Genomic DNA, 23,000 nt, shown 5'->3' with positions numbered 1-23,000 from the left:
CAACCACAGTGGGGGGAATCCTCAGTTGAGGAAAAAGGAAGGCATATCAGAAGCGCTGTCATGGAAGGTAGCATCATCAGAGCAGATGCGTCGGCGACAGATAAACTGGGAGAATGGAATGGAGTCCTTACAGGAGGCAGGGTGTGAAGAAGTGTAGTCGAGGTAGCTGTGGGAGTCGGTGGGCTTATAATGGATATTAGAAGACAGCCTATCTCCAGAGATGGAGACAGAGAAGTCGAGGAAGGGAAGGAAAGTGTCAGAGATGGACCTTGTAAAGGTGAAAGAAGGGTGAAAATTAGAAGCAAAGTTGATAAAATTTTCCAGTTCGGGACAGGAGCAGGAAACGGCACTGATACAGTCATCAATATACCGGAAAAAGAGTTGGGGGAGGGGGCCTGAGTAGGACTGGAACAAGGAATGTTTGACATATCCCACAGAAAGACTGGCATAACTAGGGCCCATGCAGGTACCCATAGCAAGACCTTTTACTTAAAGAAGTGAGTGGAGTTGAAGGAGAAGTTGTTCAATGTGAGAACAAGTTCAGCCAGGCAGAGAAGGGTGGTAGTGGATGGGGACTGGTTGGGCCTCTGTTCAAGGAAGAAGCGGAGAACCCTCAGACCATCCTGGTAGGTGATGGAGGTGTAGAGAGATTGGACGTCCATAGTGAAGAGGAGGCGATTGGGACCAGGAAACTGGAAATTGTCAAAATGACGTAGGGCGTCAGAAGAGTCACAGATGTAGGTGGGAAGAGATTGGACCAGTGGAGAAAAGATAGAGTCAAGATAAGAAGAAATAAGTTCAGTGGGGCAGGAACAAGCTGAAACAATGGGTCTGCCTGGACAGTTCTGTTTGTGGATTTTGGGAAGAAGGTACAAGCGGGCTGTCCGGGGTTGCAGGTCTATGAGGTTGGAAGCTGTAGAGGGAAGATCTCCAGAGGAGATGAGGTCAGTGACCGTCCTGTGGACAGTTGCTTCATGTTCGGTGCTGGGGTCATGATCCAGGGGGAAGTAGGAAGAAGTGTCTGAGAGTTGGCGCTGAGCCTCTACAAGGTAGTGTTCGGTACGCCATACAACAACAACACCACCCTTGTCTGCAGGTTTGATGACAATGTCGGGGTTAGGCCTGAGAGAACGGAGTGCGGCAAGTTCAGAGGTTCAGAGTTCAGAACAAGGAGATCACGGGTGTTGATGCTCTGCCTGTTTCATATAGGGCTTTGGAACCAAAAGGGGGAAAACCTTAGACAACTAAGGAGAGCACTTGAATTTCCATGATCTTCAGAGATGAAGGACGATCTACATCACATCACCCTATCCATTTGTTTTGAATTTTCTAAAGATCCATGAAAACACTATTTTTTTAAAAGTTTAACTATCTCATTTTGTTTCAGTGCTTTCACTGTGGCACTTACCATAGATCCAGCTTTGTCCGATGACTTCCAGCAGAGCAGCTACAAGAATACTCCATCCAGAACAGAAATGATCAATTAAATTTATCCAGTAAATACCAGCCTGAAAAGAAATGAAATCTTTGAAAATGTGCTGCATGAGAATATTATAAAACTCTCCATTCAAAATGAGTGATGTCTGGGACACGAAATCACCACTTACACTCAATGTTAAAGCAACAACTCGTCATGTGACTACACCCGAACATTGCGATCTCTCTTGTCTACCATGACTACAGTTAGAATAGAAACACTCTCTGATCAGGTACTCCAATGAAGTTGTTAATGTTTGAGATATTTACACACCCAGTAATTTTGATCCATCTCTGACATCCTATCCTGAATTTTTAAATTGGCCCAGATGAATTACATGTCACCGTGGTTATGTCGGTAAATATAGCAGCCAGTTTAGAGACCACGATTCTAGATGAGGAAGGCCATTCAGTCCATCTTTATCAAGTGATTAATGGAATGTTAACATTCCACCATTGCAGCAGCTGATTGTTTCTTCAATGATTCCAAGGCTTTTGGCTCCACCGCACTGGTCGATGAGGAAATTAATTCTACATTTACATCACTCTTTGTGTGTAGAAGAATTTCTTGACATTCTATCATCCAAGATTTAGTTTACAAACCACAATCTTCTGATCAGAGGTGAGTGTGTTACCAACTGAGTCAAACCAAGACTGAGACAGAAACTCAACAAAGTGGTCATCCTTCCACTTAGAGATTTCAAACAGTATCAGCTAATTTAAAATGAACGCAATGTAAATCGAATTTAAAGAAACTTAACAAAGCTCAATTTCATCTCTTTAACCAGGCTCTGTATTTAGTAACAGCAGATGGGGAAGGGTCAGTCAGTCTCACATCATCACTGCACAATATTAAACAAGTGGAAAACAACAGGATCAACACACCAGGTCCTTCTTTATTATTTAATCCTGTGAAATATTTGACTTCATACAGTTCTAATGAGCATTACATGTATAAACATTGAAAACTATGGAAGGGCAACATACCTGAGTTACATAAAAATGGCCAAGGAAATAAAATAACAAGCAAACACCAGTTGTCAGATAAAGGCGCTTCGGTTGGAGAAGCTTAGGGAACTGGTCCAGCAGGGTTGTCATAATTGCCTCTAGTGGAAGAAAAAGTTAAATGAGACAGGAACAGGAACAATGATGATCTGAACCTGGCAGAGCAGGTTGGTAACTTCAGTGCTTCCTTTCTCATGCTGTGCCTTGAAGCCATTTGCAATGAGTTCCTCTAAGAAGTCGATGCTGCTATAGTGGAGAGAAAGTCAAAACCTCGATAGTATTGTCATGCAGGTCTCCACCTGCCATGAATGAGGCACATTAATATCGCCACATGAACATTAAATTTTAAAATTGTTGCTGGGAAGAAAAAAAACGTCTATTACAAGGGGTTTCCAAGCCCTTTCCAAGTGGTTGGAAAGACATTTTTTTGATACTAGCAGACAGTGTTGGAACAAAGGAAGCAGTCCTTGCTCCAATTTAATCCACAATGGACTTTTGATTACCAGACGTCGTGGGTGGAGGAGCTCACATTCCAGGTTGACTGCTGAGATGGCCAAATGCACAAACGGATGTGGTCACACCCCCTAGTTACATGACTGACCTGCTGGGCAAACTGAGCTTTTTGAATTTGAACTTGCCACAGAGTTTTGAACTGGCAGAAAACTGTTTGGTCCTGGGCTGAAAAGACCTCTCGTGGCTGGCTTGCCGCAACCTCTCCTGTCTGCTCTCATCTCTCTCACCAGCTTCGGAATACATTGAACACATATGAACCCCGAGAGAGAAAAGTCTCCTGTAGTGAACAAGGTTTAAGAAGAATACTGGGCTCCAATGAAAAGCAAGATCTACCTAAAAGCAAGGACTACAGTGAGCTCGAAGCACAGTAACAAAGACCCATCTTCAGAGATTGCTTCAAACCTCTCCACTATTTTTCTTCTGCTCTTTTCTGACTCTATTTGCATGTGCGTATCGCGGATGCATGCTGGGGATGGGCGCGACATGTATTCGTCGCCATTAAGTGAATTAGAGTTTAAGTTAAGTTGTAATAATTTTCACTTTTCTTCTTTAAACCTATGAATACCTGTTTGTGCTCATTTCTCTGCCTTATAATTAGAAAGTGGTGAACAAGGATTCACCAAGTGGGGGCTCAAAACACAGCGTGTTTAAAAAAGAAAACCCTGTTACAGTAAGACCAGGTGAAGGCTGAAAGGAAACCTTTCTCACTTGGTCATAACAGAAATTTGGGTGCCAGTGTCTGTATTTTACCCACAGACAAATGAGAAATTGGAAGTGAGAAACCAAATTGTTCCTAATGAAAACAAAAACAAGATCAATATAGGTTTTCTGGTGGTTGTATGTGATTGAATACTAATATGTCTGAAGCAAGTAGCTCTCCAAGCCAGGGTTAAGTAACTTGAGATAAGTTAAAAGCTCTGTCTATGGAGGAGCTGAGACAAATGGCTGTGCAGTGTGGGATCACTGTCCATGTCAAGGCTAAAATGTCTGAACTCCTAAGACAAGTGACCAACCATTTTTCCATTGAATCTGAAGAAACAGAAGCAGTGTTAGAAGTAGACCCAGACAGGGTTCTGCTGGAAAAGATACAATTGGAATAAAGAAAACCTGAATTTGAGGAAAGAGAGAGAGAGAAAGAGAGAGCCTCAGGGCTGGATACAAAATTGCCAAAACACACCCAACTAATTCCAAATTACAATGAGGACGATGTGAAAGCGATTTTTGTATCTTTTGAGAAACTGGCAAGGGAGCTAAAATGGACAGCTGAGACCTGGTCTCTTTAACTATAAAGCAAGCTAATTGGAAAAGCCAAAAAAAGGTTTATTGCTTGTTGCGAGATGCGAGTTCATCAAATTATGAACTGACCAAAAACGCTATCCTCAGGGCAAATGAATTCGTACCCGAAGCCCACCGCCAAAAGTTTAGAACTCTCAAAAAGCAAGCTAATCAAACTTATCTGGAGGTTGAAAAAAGTGAGCAGCTGTTTTTTGACCACTGGCTGAGGGCTCTTAAAATAATGCTCAGTTATGAGACTCGCAAAGAAGTAATGCTGTTAGAGGAATTTAAAAACTCTCTCCCACTCTCCATAAAGACCCATGTAGAGGAGCAGCAGGTTCAGGGAGCCCAGCAAGTGGTCGGACTGGTCGATGAATTTGTTTTAATTTATTTTCCCAGGGGAGAACCTTTCCTAATCACCCCCCAAATCCGAAAAGGACAAAGGGTGGGAAGGTGATATCCGCCTATGGAGTCCTGGGAGAGAAAGGAAAGCAGGAGACACGGGGAGCTCTCTTCCAGCCAGAAAGGAAGGTGCTGTGAGCAAGATTGAGTCCCAGAGACCTGTGTGTCTCCATTGTAATAAAGCAGGCTATTTAAAAGCTGATTGCTGGAAACTAAAGTGAAAACAGGTAGGGTTAATCAGGGCACACCCGCTCAGTGAAGAAGAGACCATGATGGAAAGCACAAAACAAGCTGTGGCTTTAACTGCAGTAAGACTGCAACCCAGGAAGCTTACTACGGCCAGTGCAGGAGAAGTTAATCGGATTCTTCAAGATTTTCTGGGTTTTGTGTCTGAAGGGAAAGTAACCCCATACCGCTCAAGTGGGGCAAGCAAGCCCATAGTGATTCTCAGGGACGCAGGGGCCACTAGATCCCTTTTACTGGGAAAATGTTTGACTTTTCCCCCAGAGAGTGCAGTGAACACCAAAATGGTGGTGAATGCTATTGGAGGGCAGTGTATGCCTGTACCTGTACATCAGGTGTACTTGGAGTGCAACCTAGTTTCGGGACCGTTGACCATAGGGATTGTCCCTAGTTTGCCTGTGCACGGGTTGCCCAGCTCCGAGGTAATGATCTGGCAGGGGTGAAGGTGGTAGCCCCCCCAATAGTGAAAGAAAGACAGCAGGACATCAGAGAGAGGGCCGTGTCAGGAGACAGTTCCCTGCAGTTTCCCTGAATGTGCAGTGGATCAGGCCATGATCAAACCAGCTCCCCCAGAGTAGACTGCATTGGCACTGCAGGCAGATGACCATGAGGTCTGCCTGTCTGAGACTTTCTTTGGAAAGTTAGGAGACCCAGGAAGTGAATTAGATGTATTTTCCCTCTCTGAGGCTCAGCGAGCCGACCCAGTATTGCGAGAGTTAGCACAGGCTGCCCAGTCTGAAAGTGAAGCAGAGGGAGTCCCTGACTGCTACTATTTAAAGAATGAGGTACTGATGAGGAAATAGAGTTCTCCTCACAGTCCTGAAAGCAAGTAGTGGACACTAGTTCATCAGTTAGTGGTGTCGCAGATGTACCGGAGAGAAATATTAAGAAGGACGCACAAGACTACTGTAGGTGTACATGCTGGTATATGAAAGATCAAAGCCCACATAAGACAGCCAAAGTTTGACTGACCAAAACTGCACAAAGATATGGTGGAGTAATGCAGGAATTGCCACACATGCCAGATTGAGGGCAAATCCCAACATACAGTGAAACATCCCTACTTCCTGTACTGGTGTTAGGAGGACCCTCCAGCAGAGGGCTGGTGAACCGTAGGCGACCACTGCCGAGAACAAAAGGGGACAAGCAGGCAGATGGCTGGAAAAAGTTTAGAAAGAGAAAGGGAAAAGTGACAAAAGGGACACATTACTGTCCGGTCTGCCAACTCCAGAAAATGTGAAATGTGAGAAACCACATCCTCCTAGGTAAATACAGATTCTGGAAGTGCCAGAGTTGCGAACACCATTTACAGGAATCTGCAGAGACAAAGGGAGAACTCTAGGGGCACAGAAACCTTGAGGGTGATGCCTCACCTAGTCAAAGGTGAGAGTGCAGTCAAGTCTGTACACATACCTGCAGGCAGGAATGTCCCAGAGAACAAAGGGGATATTAACAAAGAATCCTCCCCCACAGTCAGAGAAAAAGGGAAGCACCCATCCCCTGAAGTCACAAGCCTTTACATGACTCAGCAAAGCACTGAAAGAGAGTTCAGGATGGACCCGCCCACTTCTAACTCTCCTGAAAAAAAAATAGGCAGGAACCAAGACGCGAGGCAGACATGGCAATGGGCAAACTGAAGAAAAGCTTCCCCAAAGAACCACATGGTTACTGGGATGCCAAAAAGGGGAAATTAAAGCAGCACGAGCACCCAGGAAAGACAACTTTAATAGACATTAAGATTTATGAATGAATGGAAAGAAATGAGAGAAATGCATGGTTTTTCTTTTTGTATCTTATATTTCTCTCTAACCTTTAAATGAAAAGCACCATTTATTCTTTCAAATCGCTTTTCATTCCCTTGGGTGTGGAGGTGTCATGCAGGCCCCAGCTGCCAAGAATGATGGACATTAATTTCACCACATGGACATTAAATTTTAAAATTGTTGCTTGGAAGAAAATAAAAGTCTATTACAAGGGGTTGCCAAGCCCCTTGCTGAAAAGACATTTTTTTTAGCATACTAGCAGACAGTGTTGGAACAAAGGAACCAGTCCCTGCTCCAATTTAATCCACAATGGACTTTTGATTACCAGACATTGAGAGTGGAGGAGCTCGCATTCCAGGTTGACTGCTAAGATGGCCAAATACATGAACAACCGTGGTCACACCCCCTAATCACATGACTAACCAGCTGGGCAACCTGTGTTTTTTTGAATTTGAACTTGCCGCAGAGTTTTTGAACTGGCAGAAAGCTATTTTCGCCTGGACTGAAAAGACCTCTTGTGGCTGGCTTACTGCAGCCTCTCCTGTCTGCTCTCATCTCTCTCACTAGCTTTGGACTCCATTGAAGACATATGAACTCCAACAGAGAAAAGTCTCCGACAATGAACAAGTATTAAGAAGAATATTGGGCCCCAATGAAAAGCAAGATCTACCTACAAGCAAAGACTACAGTGAGCTCAAAGCACAGTAACATAAACCCCTCTTCAGAGATTGCCTCAAACCCCTTGTTTCGACTTTTTTTTTCGGCCTAGCAACAATTTTAAAATTTAATGTCCATGTGGCAAAATTAATGTGCCTCATTCTTGTCAGATGGGACCTGCATGACACCTCCACACCCAGGGGAATGAAATGCGATTTGAAAAAAAAATGGTACGTATCGTGTATGCATGCTGGCATGGGCATGGCATGTATCCATCGGCGCTAACTGAATTAGAATTTAGGTTTAACTTTTAATAAATTTCACTTTTCTTCTTTAAACCTAAGAAACCTATTTGTGCTCATTTCTTTGTCTTATAATTGGAAAGTGGTGAACAAGGATTCACCAAGGGGGAGCTAAAAACACAGACTGTTTAAAAAACAAAACCCTGTTACAGTAAGACCAGGTGATGGCTGAAGAGGAACCCCGAGACCTCTTTCTCACCTGGTTCTAACAGTATCCCCAGTGCAGCGTACTGCAACCTTCCCTCCAGGACATCAGTGTCAATGAGTCCAGTCAATGTTTTCGGTATTCTGATGGTCTTTTTTGGGGCTGTAATAAGCAGATTGAGGAGGGGAATGGGAGAGACAACATTGTTTCCATGCCCAGCAAAAGGTTTCAGGGAGGGGTAATGACCCAAGCAATGATTGCTTAGAGGGACACTGCAGTGATGGGGAGACTCAGCCTGCCTTCTCTCTTGGAGAGTTAAAGCCATTGCAGGTCCATCCATGGGTGGCCTTTATACAGACAAAGAAATTGAAGATGTCTTTCAGTCTTGGAATAAAAGGCTGGGATGGAACAGACAATAACCATCCAGAGGAAATGGGGAAGAACTCTCACCTTTAATGTGTATGTTGTCCCGAGCAGTGAGATAGGCATTTCTGATATTTTAAACCCTTTACGATTGCTTTATGTAAACAAAAACATGTAGTCACAGTGCCCGAAAACATGAAGATAAGAGACTAAACATGTTTTAAAAATGCTAATTTTGCTGGCATAAGTGGTCTAAATGTTTGAAAAGTTGCGACAGAATGGCACAAACTGTCGTTGAATGATGATGTCAGAATTTGCCTTCTTTTGAAATGTGGAGAAACTAGAAATTCTCCAAGCAACATTTTGTCAGAACGCAGTCATTTGAGGGACTCTGTTTAATTGTCCTGTGGTTTTAAAATGTGTGAGACCAGGAAAGGAAGCTGCTATTGTGTTTACTGATAAAAATCTTAAAGACATCTGTAAAATTCACCAGAGGTGAAGATCTTACTTGAGGAAATGTAAACATACTGTTACAACCATGTGGTGTGATGTGGGTGATTCCCACTGTTCAACTGACCACAGCAAGTGTATTTGTAGTCGAGTTTAGTCATTTTGAGTTCTATTTTTCAAATAAACAGACAGTGACAGGTTTTCTTGTCACTTTTAAAAAACAGAAAATCAATTGTTTATTTATCAATGTGCCTTATCCCGAAATTGTTGCAACCACATCCATTCACACATTTGCTCGTGCACACACACACACACAAAACGGGTGTATTGTATTGTTATCTGGTATTTCTACCAAACCAAATAAAGACGTTAGTGTTTAACTTGGGCTTTGAGTGTTGTCTCATTATTTGTCTCAATTCTCGTACTCGAACAGCAGAGTAACCTGTCAAGGGGTGGGAGGTTACATCTTAGAAACCCATGCTGATCGCCATGTTGTTGAGGGTATAAACATGGGTGTTATGTGTGTGCATTGGAAGTATGTAGAATAGGTAGATCTGATGTCAGTCAGCATCTAATGCTGATTTGATGCACGACCTGCCATCATCAACCTCACCGCTGCAGTTAATGCTCTCTCTTAAACAGGCACATGCATTCAGCTGTGAAAGGGATCACCCCACCAGTGCTATTTAAAGGGATCCATCCAACCTGCGGGTGTGTTCCTTATTACTACCTAGTTACTCTTGCAGAATTTATGGAAGTACTGGGCTGTTGGAGGATTTCAGAAAAGTTAGGAATGTCTGCAGGGAATGGTGCTGGATGTTGGGAAGGCATTGGTTTTATTGAAAGGCCTCTGAATGCACCCAGTCATAGGGGCTATAGTTGCAGTTCTTCCCATTGGGCTGCAGCATCAGAGGTTGTAGGAGCAGAGGCAGCAAAGAAGACAAGCTGCACAGAGAGACAGGAGGAGGAGACCTCGCAGCAGGAGGCTTTCCCTGGGGTTTTCAGGGAGCACTTCTCCTACCTTCACCGAAGCCAGGGGCAGTGTGTTCGGCAGCTGCAATTCACCAAAAAGGTGGTCACTGAACAGTACTCGGTCAGCCTGTAAGGTCTTCCTGGGACGGTGCCAACATTTTGGGCAGCAAAATTATTTATTCCAGCTGCCTTTTCATTTCCACCTGAACTCACCTTATACAACAGCAATAATATCTGAGTTGGCTTCACTCTCACCTCCTTCTGGTTTCAGCCATCACTAAATGAGTGAACTCACAGTCTGACCACTGCTATAGTTAATGCACTGCTTTCATCATTGCTTATTTATAGTGATTCAGTGAGTTTCCTGCTTAACTGCAACTACATAAGAAATATAAGAAACATGAGCAGGAGTCGGCTGTCCAGCCCCTCGAGCCTGCTCCAACATTCAATAAGATCATGGCTGACCTTTGATCTGAACTCCACCTTCCTGCTTGAACCCCATTCCTTTGATTGCCCTAGAAGCCAAAAATCTATCAATCTCAGCCTTGAACGTACTTAATGTCTGAACACCGGGGCCGATTGGGGTGGAGAATTCCAAAGATTCACAATCCTCTGAGTGAAGAAATTATTGCTCATCCCAATCCTAAATGACTGACCCCTTATCCTGTGGCTATGCCGCCTTGTTCTAGACTCTTCAGCCAGGGGAAACAGTTTAGCAGCATATACGCAGGCAAGTCCTCTCAGGACATTACGGCTGCAAAATTCAACTCTGCAGTGCCAGTTGTTACAGTGCTAAGGGAACCGGTTCTGGATGTTGTGAGACCAGCTTAAGAGGCTGTAAGTGAAGGTCACTGGAGGAAGTGATGTGGTGTCACACATGACCAGGGAATTGTGAGTGTAGCCCGACAGAGTAAGATAGGTGTAGATGTGTTCATCCAGTATTTATGTTCCAGTTAAATTATTATAAAAACCTACATATTCTTTGTATATTACTTGTAGTCCTTTGAGTCTTACATGCCAAAGGAACAAGTAATATCATATGGTGGGCAACATTTGGGATATATTTTTTCTGAAGACCATGTAGTGTTACAACATGGCAACAGAAAACAGCTAATTGCCTACTGGAGTGGCAGAAGATTTAGACAAAGAGCAGATGGTAAGAGATCCCACAACAGTGCAGCAAGCTAAGAATGAAGACAGGACCCTGGGAGATGCCGAAACTCAGTGAATACAGAAATCAATTTGCCAGGAGATCAGAGCTTTCAACTAATCTGGCAGTGGGACAGAAAATTTGAAAATAAATAGTGCAGCCATAACTGCTTTAGTTTTCCTGGTATTCTTGACTTCATGGGTAGTGCCTAAGCCAAAAGGAATGGGAAGAGCTCAACAGCGCCACTGGAGGTCCAGCACTAAATAAAAACTGGTTGTGGCAGCTGCATGTATTCCAAGCTGCAGCTCTGCAGAAGGGAAAAAAGCTGCTTTCAGTTTAAAAATAAAATAAGCTGTGTAAACAAAGAAAGCAGCTGTAGTCTATTACTCTTAAAAGGGGCAGGCCTGAAAAAAACAAATCAGTCTAAAACAGGAAACAGAAAGTTGTACCTGTAAAGCAGGAGACCTGTAAAGCAGAGAGCATCTAAAATAAGTGTGCCAGTGAAAAAGAAAACCTGTGAAGAAGTCTGTATTTGTGGAACAGCGGGAACATCCAGAAAATGGCTTTCAGGTATCCAGTAATGGATTGGAAGGCATTGGACATAGCGTCTGAATTTAAGCTGTTTTGCCAATGGATGGAACTGTCTTTCCTGGATCAAGAAGTGAGCAAACCAGAGAAATAAGCTGGGAAAATCAAGATTGCATTGGGAAATGAGGGTCTGCAATGGATCAACACAGAAGGACCCAAACAAGCTATGAAAGTTCCTGGAGCAAAAACTGAAGATAAAGGTCAACTGCCGACTACGTAGGCTCAGGGTTATGACCAACTGGTAACTGAAAGATGAGTCCATTCAACAGTTTGTTGCAAGTTGCTGAGACAAAGCTAACGAATGCAATTTTGAGGAAGAATACGACTTCACAGATATCAAATTGGGAGAACGAGTTCTAAAGTTAGTAATAACATCGGAGCTTCACCAGACTAATCCCTGGGATGGTGGGATTCTCTTATGAGGAGAGATTGAGGAAACTGAGCCTGTATTCTTTGGAGTCTTGAAGAATGAGAGGTGATCTCATTGAAACTTTCAAAATTCTTACAGTGGGTGACAGTGTAGATGCAGAAAGGATGATTCCCTGGCTGGTGTGTCTCGAACCAGGGGACATAGTGTCATGCAGACCCCCCCCCCCACCTGCCAAGAATGAGGCACATTAATTTTGTAATATGAACATTGATTTTAAACTGTTGCTGTAGAATCGAAATTGCTTGTCAAATGGATCAGCTGTGGCTGAAAAAAAAACATTTGCATACTCACAGACAGTGCTTGGAGGGACAAAGGGCTATTCCCTGCTCCAATTTAACCCACAATGGACTTTGAGGACCAGGCATTGTGTGGAAGAAGAGACATTCCAGGGTCAGCTAAGACAAGAGAATCCACAAACAGACATGGTCAGAAAAGCTAGTTACATAACTAACCTGAGTTCAATAATTTCAGAGCATGACGGGCCCTCCATTTTACTTTCATTTTTAGTTTTTTTTCTTAAAATTTTTTTTCTGTGTTTATTTTATTTTATTTCATCTTAGTTTGTTCTGTTTGCTTACCCACTGTTTTTTTTTTTCATGTTTGTACTTGCGGCTGTGCAATTTTCAATCTGCTAACACCCTATCTGTACTAATATAAAAGCAAAATACTGCGGATGCTGGAAATCTGAAATAAAAACAAGAAATGCTGGAACCACTCAGCAGGTCTGGCAGCGTCTGTGGAACGAAAAGCAGAGTTAACGTTTCGGGTCAGTGACCCTTCTTCAGAACTCTATCTGTACTAATGCTTTGTCCTTCAACACACTATTAACATATTGTTTGCCTGTGCTCCACGACCTTCTGGTCAGCTATTCTGTGACCTTTTACACCTTCTCCTTTGTTATCTCTTGCCCTACCCCCACTTTACTTGCTAATATCCTTTTACATTTCTAATATTTGCTAGTTCTGAAGAAGGATCACTGACCTGAAAGGTTAACTCTGCTTCTCTCTCCACAGATGCTGCCAGACCTGCTGAGTATTTTCAGCATTTCTTGTTTTTATGTCAGATTTCCAGCATCCACAGTATGTTGCTTTTATTTACATAACTAACCTGCTTGGCAACATGGGTTTTTCTGAACTGTTCAAAGAGTTTGAAGTGAAAAAGATTGCTTTGCTCCTGGAATGAGAAGACCTCTCCTGAATAGAAGTAAGTTGTAAAATTATGTCAACAGTCCTTAAACAGATATATTTTTGACTGGATAACTGCAAAAGCTAATATAAAAACAGGAATTGTGAATACAAATTAACAGTATGTTGTAACGTGAGCATTCTTTGTAGATCTTAAAGCAGTTGTTAAAGGGTAGCTTTAGTTCAGGAATGTGCACCATTCGTCCACTCAGTCTATTTAAAGAAATGGCTCCGGCCTCTTTCCTCCCATCATGAGTGAGCAAACAGAGCTCAGTCATCTGAAAGGGAAAATCTGCCCTGATGTGAGAGAATCTGTCAGAGGATATCATAGGGCAGGCAGACAAGAATCAATCGATGCACTATCCTCACTATCAAACAGCTCTTGTACAAGAAGGTTTTCCAGCAGCTCAATTAAACAAATGACTTCAAATCCAGGGCGTCAAATTCTACTGTGCAGGGGTATAAAATGGGTTACAGTGGATCATTCCCTCTCACACACGCCAATGATGTCATGGAAAGTCGGACGAGGTGTATAACTAGTGGATGATCTACCACTGCCTGCTTTATGCCCCCACTGAAGGTGTATCACACCCCCAGGATCTCCATTGCTGAATCTGATTGTGAGCAGTGACTGATATCATTGATCATCCAGAATCTCACAGAATCTCCTTGACACGACACTGCCTTAAAGTGACCTCACTCCATGAGCTTCTTCTTCAACAACACAGATTAGACAGCAGTGAAATAGATAGATTCACTTCACAAACCATTTCACTGCGTACATGAATTATCATAAACACATACTAGAGTTAGAAAAGTGATTCATCAAATGGAGGTTCTGGACCAGAATTACTGCTGCTGATATTATAGAAAGAAAATGAAACAGTTGCATTTTTATTGCACCTTTCACAACATCAGGACACCCAAAGTGCTTCACAACCAATGAAGTACTTTTGAAGTGTAGTCACTGATGTAATGTAGGAAACCCAGACGTCAATTAACTTACAGGAAAGTCTCACAAACAACAATGTAACAATAAACAGATAATCTGTTTCAGTGAAATAAAAGCAAAATACTGCAGTTGCTGGAAACTCTGATGAAAGGTCACTGACCTGAAATGTTAACTCTGTTTCTCTGTCCACAGATGCTGCCAGACCTGCTGAGTATTTCCAGCATTTCTTGTTTTTAGATCTGTTTCAGTGATATTAGTTGAGGGATAAATATTGGCCAGGACACCAGGGAGAACTCACCTGCTCTTCTTCAATAGAGTGCAATGGGATCTTTTAGATCCACCTGAGAGGGCAAACTTGGCCTCGATTTAACTTCTATTTGGAAAGTTAAGACCACTGACCCTGTAGCACTTCCTCAGTACTACACTGGAGTGTCAGCCTGAACTTTGTGCTCATGTTGCTGGGGTGGGACATGGAAAGTGTTATTCATGTTGTCTGATGCAACATAAATGAGATTTTCTTTTTATTTGTTTGGGGGATATGGATGTCGTTGGCTAGGCCAGCATTTATTGCCTATCCCTAATTGCCCTTGAGAAGGTGGTGGTGTGCTGCTTTCTTGAACTGCTGTAGTCCTTGGACGCATGGAGTCCAGCTGGCTGAAGATCTTGAACAGGTTAATTAACAGCTAACTAAGTATATACAGAACAGAGCAAACTATTTACAGAATCTTCGTCTGGGTGTTACAGTTGCAGAGTGACCTTGGCTTGTAGTCATATGACTACATACCAGTACTTAGCTCATTAGCATACTGAGATCATTATCTTTCCCAAGATAAGTCTCATACACCAAAAGTAAAAAGACATAAAATTAGATAACATCAAAATTAGTTAAACTGGATCTAGATTGTAAAATTTACCAGTATAGCCATTTAAGAGTCCATACATCATTTTGGTGGTTTGACAACTCTTCCAGATTTGGTTATGGTATCACTTTCTGTGTATGTGGATTTTACTCTTGGCTGTTTTTGGTTTGTAGGTATGTTGTCAATGTATTGGTTGTTGCCCTGTTGCTCCATCATACCCTTATCTTTGGAGTGTGTTCTTTCGATTCCACTGTGCACAATTGGAGTATTGCACACCTTTCTGAGTTGGCTTCAGTTCCTTCTCAACACTGCTCCGTTAAGTGTTGTAATCTCGTAAGACCTAGGCTCACTGCATACTTAGGATTCCTCTGCAGGTAACCATGTTCTCATTGTGGGGTGTATGACCCTGACCTGTTGTCCTACATGTAGCTGAGGTAGTTCCACCCCTGCGTGTTGGTCATGCACCATATTCATTCTCCCTTTTTTGTTTAGTAGTGTCTCCTGCATCTCGGAGAATTTGGACAGATGATGGCTTGGCAGAGTTGTTCGCACTTGTCTGCCAAACATGATCTCTGCTGCTGACGGTAAGCCAAAATCCATAGGTGTAGCTCTGAGTGAAGCATGGCAACACAAAAATCTTGTTTTGTTGTCCTACAGTTTAGGATAAGTGCTTTGACCGTGTGAACCATTCACTTGGCAAGACCATTAGATTTAGGGTAATGTGGTGAGAATGTCACATGGTTTATCCCCCATTTGGCACACATATCCCTGTAAGGTCTGCCCAGATACTGTTTTCCGTTGTCAGAGATGATTTCTTCAAGTGCACTGAACAGACTGAATATGGCACTCAATGTTTCTGTGACGACCGTGCTTGAAATGTCTTTTACTTGTCCAACAATTGGGAATTTGAAGAAATAATCGGTGACTCGATAAAGTCATCTCCATTAATGGAAGATCAGTGGCGATTTTGGACCAAGGGACTGACGGAATCTCGTGAGGGTGTAAAGGTTCTTTGCGTTGTTGTAGCTGATGGCTCTGGCATGCCTCACACATCCTCACTAACCTTTTGATGTCACCATTGGTCCCTGGCCAATAAACAATGTCTCGTGCCTGTCGTCTTGTTCGCTCTGTGCACATATGGCCTTGGTGAAGTTGTGACAAGATGTCCTGTCGGAGAGCTTGGGGCACAATCACTTGTTTTCCTTTGAAGGTGACGCCTCTTGAGATACTGAGTTCATCTCTATAAGGCCAAAAACATCTGAGGGTTCCTGGCATCTCTTTCACGTGTCAGGCCAATCCTCTATGTTGACTCTCCACAGGGCCTTCAGTTGTGGGTCATTGGCTGTTTCTGATTGTGCTGATTTGTGCTGACCAAAATGCAATAAATCAATAGTGAACACATCTTCTACCTCAATGTCCATGCTATCTACTTGTTGATCCAGTGGAACTTCCTCATTTCATATTCGGGTTTGGCAATCTGCTCAGCATATCCGAGGTGACCATTTTGGTACCTGCTTTGTAGCAGATGTTGAAGTCGTACCCCTGTACTTTCACTAAGAGTCACTGTAGTCAAGGTGGTGTGCTTGTTATTAGTTTGCACCAGATCATCTCCAGTGGTTTGTGGTTAGTTTCCACAGTGAACTGCTTACTGACCAGGGGTGTGTGTTGAACCTTGTGATCCCAAATACCAGAGCAAGTGTTTCAGGCTCTACGTTTGAATAACTGGATTGTGCTGAGGATAAATATTTGGACCTGAATGTAATTACTTTACTATCCTGCAGGATACTCCTAACCCTTTCTGTGAGGCGTCGACTACCTGAAGAGGTGGTAGAGGTAGCAACAGTCACAGCATTTAAGAAGTATTTAGATGAGCACTTGAAATGCCACAGCATACAAGGCTATGGGCCAAGTGCTGGAAAATGGGATTAAAATAGATAGGTGCTTGATGGCCAGCGCAGACACGATGGACAGAAGGGCCTGTTTCTGTGCTGTATAACTCTATGACTCTATGACTCTCTCAAAGCTGAAGGATCGTCTCTGGAAGCAATATCTTCCAAATGGTGTTCTGCAGGATCTTTCTGGTCCTCTTCAGATAAGCCAGGGGTATTGATTCTGTGCAACCGCTCATTATTTCTAAGTGCCATTTGTAATTTTACAGCCTGCTTCTCTGGTTGTACAATCACTTGTAGATTGGTCTATAAAGCAGAACTGTATTCATGTTTCAAAAGTTTCAATTCAGAGAGGCTATCATTAGCCTTTGAGTTCATGCTGGGAAATTTGGTATCCATCTTTCTGCTGTTCTTTTGCTTTCTGCTCTTTGTTTTCTTTGTTCAGCTCTGAGTGTGCATTGACCACCGTATTTAATATAAATTTTCTATTTGTGGTTTGAAACCGGATTTAAACTTGTCCTACTCACTCTGCACTGTTTCCCCTTTAAGAAATTATCTGTTATTTAGACTAGCTGCTTGGATAGAGAGCAACAGCTGTTTGAGACTGCTCTGTTTATCTTGCTTGCAGCACTTAAGCTTAACTATTTACACAGCTGTTCCATAGGAAGTTCAAGTGTGCTTTGCTTTTGGAATTCTAGCCTGTCTGTTTACACAGCTGTTCAATAAGAAGTTCATTTTTTTTTACAGTTTGCTTATGTTCTTCTTGCTTGAGTAGTTTAATATTTTCTTCACTGTGGCTGTGTGAATGGAAGCTATTCTTCATGGTTTAATTTTTTTAGCTTTTTGCTGAGTGAATGGAATCTCTGCAATTTTTAGAGGTTTCCAGCACCGTCAGGCAAGCCCCCACCTGCTAAGAATGAGAACAAATAATTTTGCCACATGAACGTTGATTTTAAACTGTTGTTGGTGAAGAAAGAACTTGCTTTAAAAAACAATTGGAGACTTTGGCTGGAGAGATACATTAGCATATCAACAGACAGTACTTCAAAGGACAAAATGGCTATTCCCTGCTCCAATTTAATCTGCAGTGGACTTTTGATTACCAGACGTTGGAGCATTCCAGGTTAACTACTAAGATGGCCAAATACACAAACAGACATGGTCAGACAAGTTTAGTCACATGACTGGCTGAGTGTTGGAGTTTTTTTAATTTGAGCTGCCCACAGGGTTAAAACTGAGAAAGCTATTTGCTACTGGACTGGAAAAGACCTCTCTCCTGACGACTCTCATCTCGTTCTCACCAGCTTCGGAAACCATTGAAGACACGTAACTTAAAGAGAGAAAAGTATTCTACATGAACAAGGTTTAAGAAGAATACTGGGCCCTAATGAAAAGTAAGAGCTGTCTACAATCATAGACTCTACGGTGAGCTGGAAACATAGAACCAGTAACAGGAAACCCCCTTCTTTGATTGCCTCAAACCTCTCGACTTTATTTTTCTTCTGCTCTTTTCTGTCCCTATTTGCATGTGTGTATCGTGTGGGCATACTAGCATGGGCATGTCATATATCCGTAGGCATTAACCGAATTAGAGTTAAGTTTAAGTTTTAATAAATTTCACTTTTCTTCTTTAAACTTAAGAAAACCTGGTGTGCTCATTTCTTTGCCTCATAATTGGAAAGCTGTGAACAAGGATTCATCAAGGGGGGCGGGGGAGAGGGGAATCAAAAAACAGTGTGTTTAAAAATCAAACCCTGTGACAATAAGACCAGGTGAAGACAGTAAAAGACCCCTAGACACCTTTCTCACCTGGTCATAACACACACATTCACTTGAAGTGATTATACAACAGGACATGAACCGACAAACTCCTGAGTCAGAAATGAAACTATATCAATTGAAACATAGCTAACACAAATATCACACCTATTTTGCAGGAATGAAATGTGTTTGTGAGGGGTCAATTTGGCAAGTAGCATTCGGTGCTCAGTCAGCACCAAAGATGTGCTGGCCTATATATTGGCCAGGAGCTGGCCTGAAACAGATGTTAGCCCCTTTCCATATGCAAAACAGGGACTCAATGCCTGTTTGAGGCTGCCTTTATGCAATGTTTTAGTGACTGACCCCAGCTTCACTATGCATACTGCCTTAGTATTCTCAGGCACTCAGTAGCCAAACCAATGGCCCTTAAAGGGAGATGCAGGATTGCACTTCAAGACACTGCTTACAGGTGATCTTCATTCTGGTGAGCTCCTTCTGGGGATGTGACTGGTGCCCAAACCTCACTGGTAATAAACAGGGCCAGTGGACCAATTTCCCATGGTCCTGTCATCAACCCCATTAACCATTTGCAGCATGTGCAGCACTGGAATCGCGCACTGATTCCAGTTTGTAGGCTCATGTAATTTCTTTTTACAAAAGTGGAAGGAAATAGTTCAAATCATCGAATGTCATTCTTACCTACAGCTGCAAACAAACTGTCGAGTCCCAGAGTGACCAGCATGAAGAAAAATAAAATGGACCATAAAGGTGCCCATGGCAACAGTGCAAGAGCCTCTGGGTAGGCAATGAAAGCCAAACTGAAACCTAAACAATGGATACAATTGAAATGGTGTAATTAATAGTGTTTAATAGAGTCATTATGTTAACTGATTCTATTAGTTTAAAACTTATGAATTTAGAAACCCCATTATTAAAACGTATCACATTTTGCTCAGTATTTTTGTATTCTGGTTAAGATTTTGTGTATTGTGGCCTCTCTGACTGATGTTATCAATTCAGCGCCCATTTTGTGTTGGGGTTCTTGCTCACTAGAACCAGGATGGAGACTGTCCAAACTCTTTCCATGTAGGACCCTTACACTCAGCAGTCAGTGAAGACATTAGTCTCATCAGTCTGGGCTGGGCTTAGTGCCAGATCCGAGAAGTAAGAACAGTGTCCAACCCATTGCACCACTCAATCCCCAAATAAAATCTGAGATTGCAAATTAGTGTCAAAGACAAAATAAACATACAAGAAAATTAAACCTTACCTTGTATTAAGTTCATAGACAGAGGTTTAAACTGCAGTGTTAGACAATTTTTTTTTATTTTCAGACAATAACTTTACCTCTATTAAATTGTATCTTTCAGTTTATTTTTTCTTTTGTGAGAGAATCCAACACTTTAATTCTTTTCCTTTGGACTTTCTAGAAAATAAACCACTGCCCTCTTTGTAATTAAATAGTCAATCAGGGAATTAAATTTCACTCTTTACAATTTTGTCAAAGTGAAATGTGGGGACATGTTGGGAGAAAGCACTAATTCCATGAAGTGGGCCTGGCCCTCCAAGAGACAGCCTAGCTTCCCCCCGACCTTCCTCTGCAGTGTTAGCTGAGAGAAGGCACTCAGTGGGGAATTTTAACCTGGAGGATTACCTGGGTTGAGGTGTGGGTGGGAGGTTAGAGTTAGCAAAAATACAAGGGTGTCTGGAAACCGGCTTTAACCCGCTGACTTCCATTTTTAACTTGGGCACGTTCGGCCAGTGACACGCAACCCCCTCACGAAAGACAGGCTACCAATTAACATAGGTTAATCACTCAATTGGAGAGATATGTCAACACAATTTTAAATGTAATGGAACATCCACACGTTTCCTGGACTTCCTGAAACTTGCCATTGAAACCAAGGTGAGAATAAATACTCAGTACTCACAGCTGCTTTCTTAACTATTAATGGCAATGGCTTGTTCACAGTATGCTTGCTGGGAATTTACTGCCTACACTTTGGAGGTTCTCTGAATCAAATCAGGATCGGTGCCACTTTGGCTGCATTAGATTGGATGTTTGGGCGAGGTATAAAACAACCATCAGCAACAAAAGCAGGAGCAGGAGCTGGAACAGGAGCAGGAGCGGGAGCAACATCAGGGGCAGGAGCAGGAGCAGCATCAGGAGCAGCAGCAGGAGCAGGAGCAGCAGCAGCAGCAGGAGCAGGAGCAGGAGTAGCAGCAGGAGCAACATCAGGAGCAGGAGCAACATCAGGAGCAGGAGCAGCATCAGGAGCATGGGCAGGAGCAGGAGCAGGAGCAGGAGTAGCAGCAGGAGCAACATCAGGAGCAGGAGCAGCATCAGGAGCATGGGCAGGAGCAGGAGCAGCAGCAGCAGGAGCAGGAGCAGGAGCAGGAGGAGGAGCAGCAGCAGGAGCTGGAGCAGGAGCAGGAGCAGGAGCAGGAGCAGGAGGAGGAGAAGGAGCAGGAGGAGGAGAAGGAGCAAGAGCAGGAGTAGGAGCAGGAGCAGCAGCAGCAGCAGCAGGAGCAGGAGCAGGAGCAGGAGCAGGAGGAGGAGCAGCAGCAGGAGCTGGAGCAGGAGAAGGAGCAGGAGCAGGAGGAGGAGAAGGAGCAGGAGGAGGAGAAGGAGCAAGAGCAGGAGTAGGAGCAGGAGAAGGAGCAGGAGGCGAAGCAGGAGGAGGAGGTGCAGCAGCAGGAGCAGGAGGAGCAGGAGACGGAGTAGGAGCTGGAGCAGGAACAGGAGGAGGAGCAGGAGCAGCAGCAGGAGGAGGAGGAGCAGGAGCAGGAGGAGGAGCAGGAACAGGAGGAGGAGCAGGAGGAGGAGGAGCAGGAGGAGGAGCAGCTGCTATTGACAGTCCTGTATCTGGATATCTGAGGGGAACAGCAGAGAGGGAGACTGGAAAGAGCGGAGAACCAGATTGGTAAGCAACTGAAAGGGAAAGTGTCAGAAAGAGGAATAGCAGAGAGGGGAACAACAGAGAGTGGAGCAGCTGAGAGGGGAGCAGGAGAGAACAGAACAGGAGAGAGGAGAGAGGAGAACAGGAGAGAGGAGAGAGGAAAACAGGAGAGAGGAGAACAGGAGAGAGGAGAGAGGAGAACAGGAGAGAGGAGAGAGGAGAGCAACAGAGAGGAGAGCAGCAAAGGTGTGAGCAGCAGAAACATGCAGCTCGATGGAGGCACAACCCGTGCCACAGGATGCAGAGGCAGAGCTGAGTTTCCTCGACCTGTCTGCACAGCAATGTCTCAGGAGGCTCAGGTTGTCACATCAGGTGGTGACAGACATCTGCAGCCTCCTGGAAGAAAAGCTGCTCCCTCTGGTCCTGGTGGCCACGTGTTACCAGTGGCTGTTAAAGTCACCACTGCCCTCAACTATTGGCTTCCTGATCGTTCCAGGGCTCTACTGGAGATATAATCAGGATCTCCCAGTTGGTGGTACAAATGTATAAAACAGGCGACTGTAAGGTTGTTTGCCAGAGTCGATTGTTAGGTAAGCTTTGCCTGTGATGACACCAGTTAGAATGAGTGGGTGCTCGGGATTTGCATGTCTGACTGGCTTCCGACAGCTGCAGGGTGTCATTGACTGAACACATGTGGCAATCCACACAAAGCACACCACCCAGATCAACCAGGAGTATTTGTAAACCACAAGTGTTTGCACTCCATGAATGTGCAGCTGGTGTGTAACAACAAAGAGTTATTTCTGAAGGTGTGTGCCAGATTCCCAGGGAGCTGCCATGATGCTTTCATCATGTGGCTGCCAAAGCCCCTGATGCTTTTGTACCTACAAGACAACTTAAAGGATAGTTGCTAAGAGACAAGGGATTACCCCTTCAAACATGGCATGAGAAACCCGATCAATGAAGCCCAACTATGCTACAATGAAAGCCAGATTACCACCAGATGTGTCACTGAGCAAACCATCGACATGTTGATGATAAGCTTGATGTGCCCGGACAGATTTGGAAGCGTCCTTCAATATGCACCAGCCAGGGTCTCCAGAATGGTTCTGTTGTGCTGTACTGTGCATAACATTGTGCAGCAGTGAGATTTGGAGTTGCAGAAGGATCAAGGCATTGAGCTAAAATCTTATGTAGAAAATCTGAGGTGGGGGTAAGGTAAAGGAGGAAGATGAGAAAGAGGAGGAGGAAGAAGTTGATGATGCAAATGCAGCTCCACATACTCACATTGCTGCTATGGATGCAGTTATTAATGTAACGTTCATTAAGTTACCACCACTGGACCAGAACCACATGGACTGATCACTTTTCAACCCCGCCCTCACCATCCACAATGCTACTGACACAAAGCAGTCCTGCTAACAAACACTGCACAACCCCTCATTGGTCAATGCCAATTCACGTCTTTCCATTATCATCAAGTATGTGGAAAGTACGTTTCCAGCCAACAACCAACAGGGGAAAGTGGTGCAAAGTAATAAATTTTACATCATTCTTCAAAAGAACAGAAACTTCACAATCTAGCATTTTATCAAATGCCCATGAGTATACCCTTGTGTAATTACAAAGCTTTTGTCTTCTATTTCCTATCATGACTATGTGTTTTAACTCCTGTGACTTCAGCAGGGGTCGAGACAGGCTGCTGATCCCTGCTCTGATA

The 23,000-nt window shown here is 43.5% G+C and overlaps 1 protein-coding gene across 1 annotated transcript in view; it reads right to left on the bottom strand.

The window, feature by feature from the left end:
* The window catches only part of LOC137377786 (sodium- and chloride-dependent neutral and basic amino acid transporter B(0+)-like), a 111,040-nt gene that overhangs the window by 32,348 nt on the left and 55,692 nt on the right, over positions 1–23,000 (bottom strand). Inside the window, exons 9-11 of the mRNA XM_068047845.1 lie at positions 19,080–19,205; positions 2,464–2,582; positions 1,409–1,508 (exon numbers count right to left, since the gene is read on the bottom strand). Of these exons, the coding sequence (XP_067903946.1) occupies positions 1,409–1,508; positions 2,464–2,582; positions 19,080–19,205 (345 nt within the window). The remainder of the gene's footprint in view (positions 1–1,408; positions 1,509–2,463; positions 2,583–19,079; positions 19,206–23,000) is intronic.

This window comes from Heterodontus francisci, chromosome 15 (assembly GCF_036365525.1).
Source record: "Heterodontus francisci isolate sHetFra1 chromosome 15, sHetFra1.hap1, whole genome shotgun sequence".
NCBI lineage: Eukaryota > Metazoa > Chordata > Chondrichthyes > Heterodontiformes > Heterodontidae > Heterodontus > Heterodontus francisci.
The sequence above is the reverse complement of the archived record's forward strand: the minus strand, read 5'-3'. Positions and strand labels throughout refer to the sequence as shown.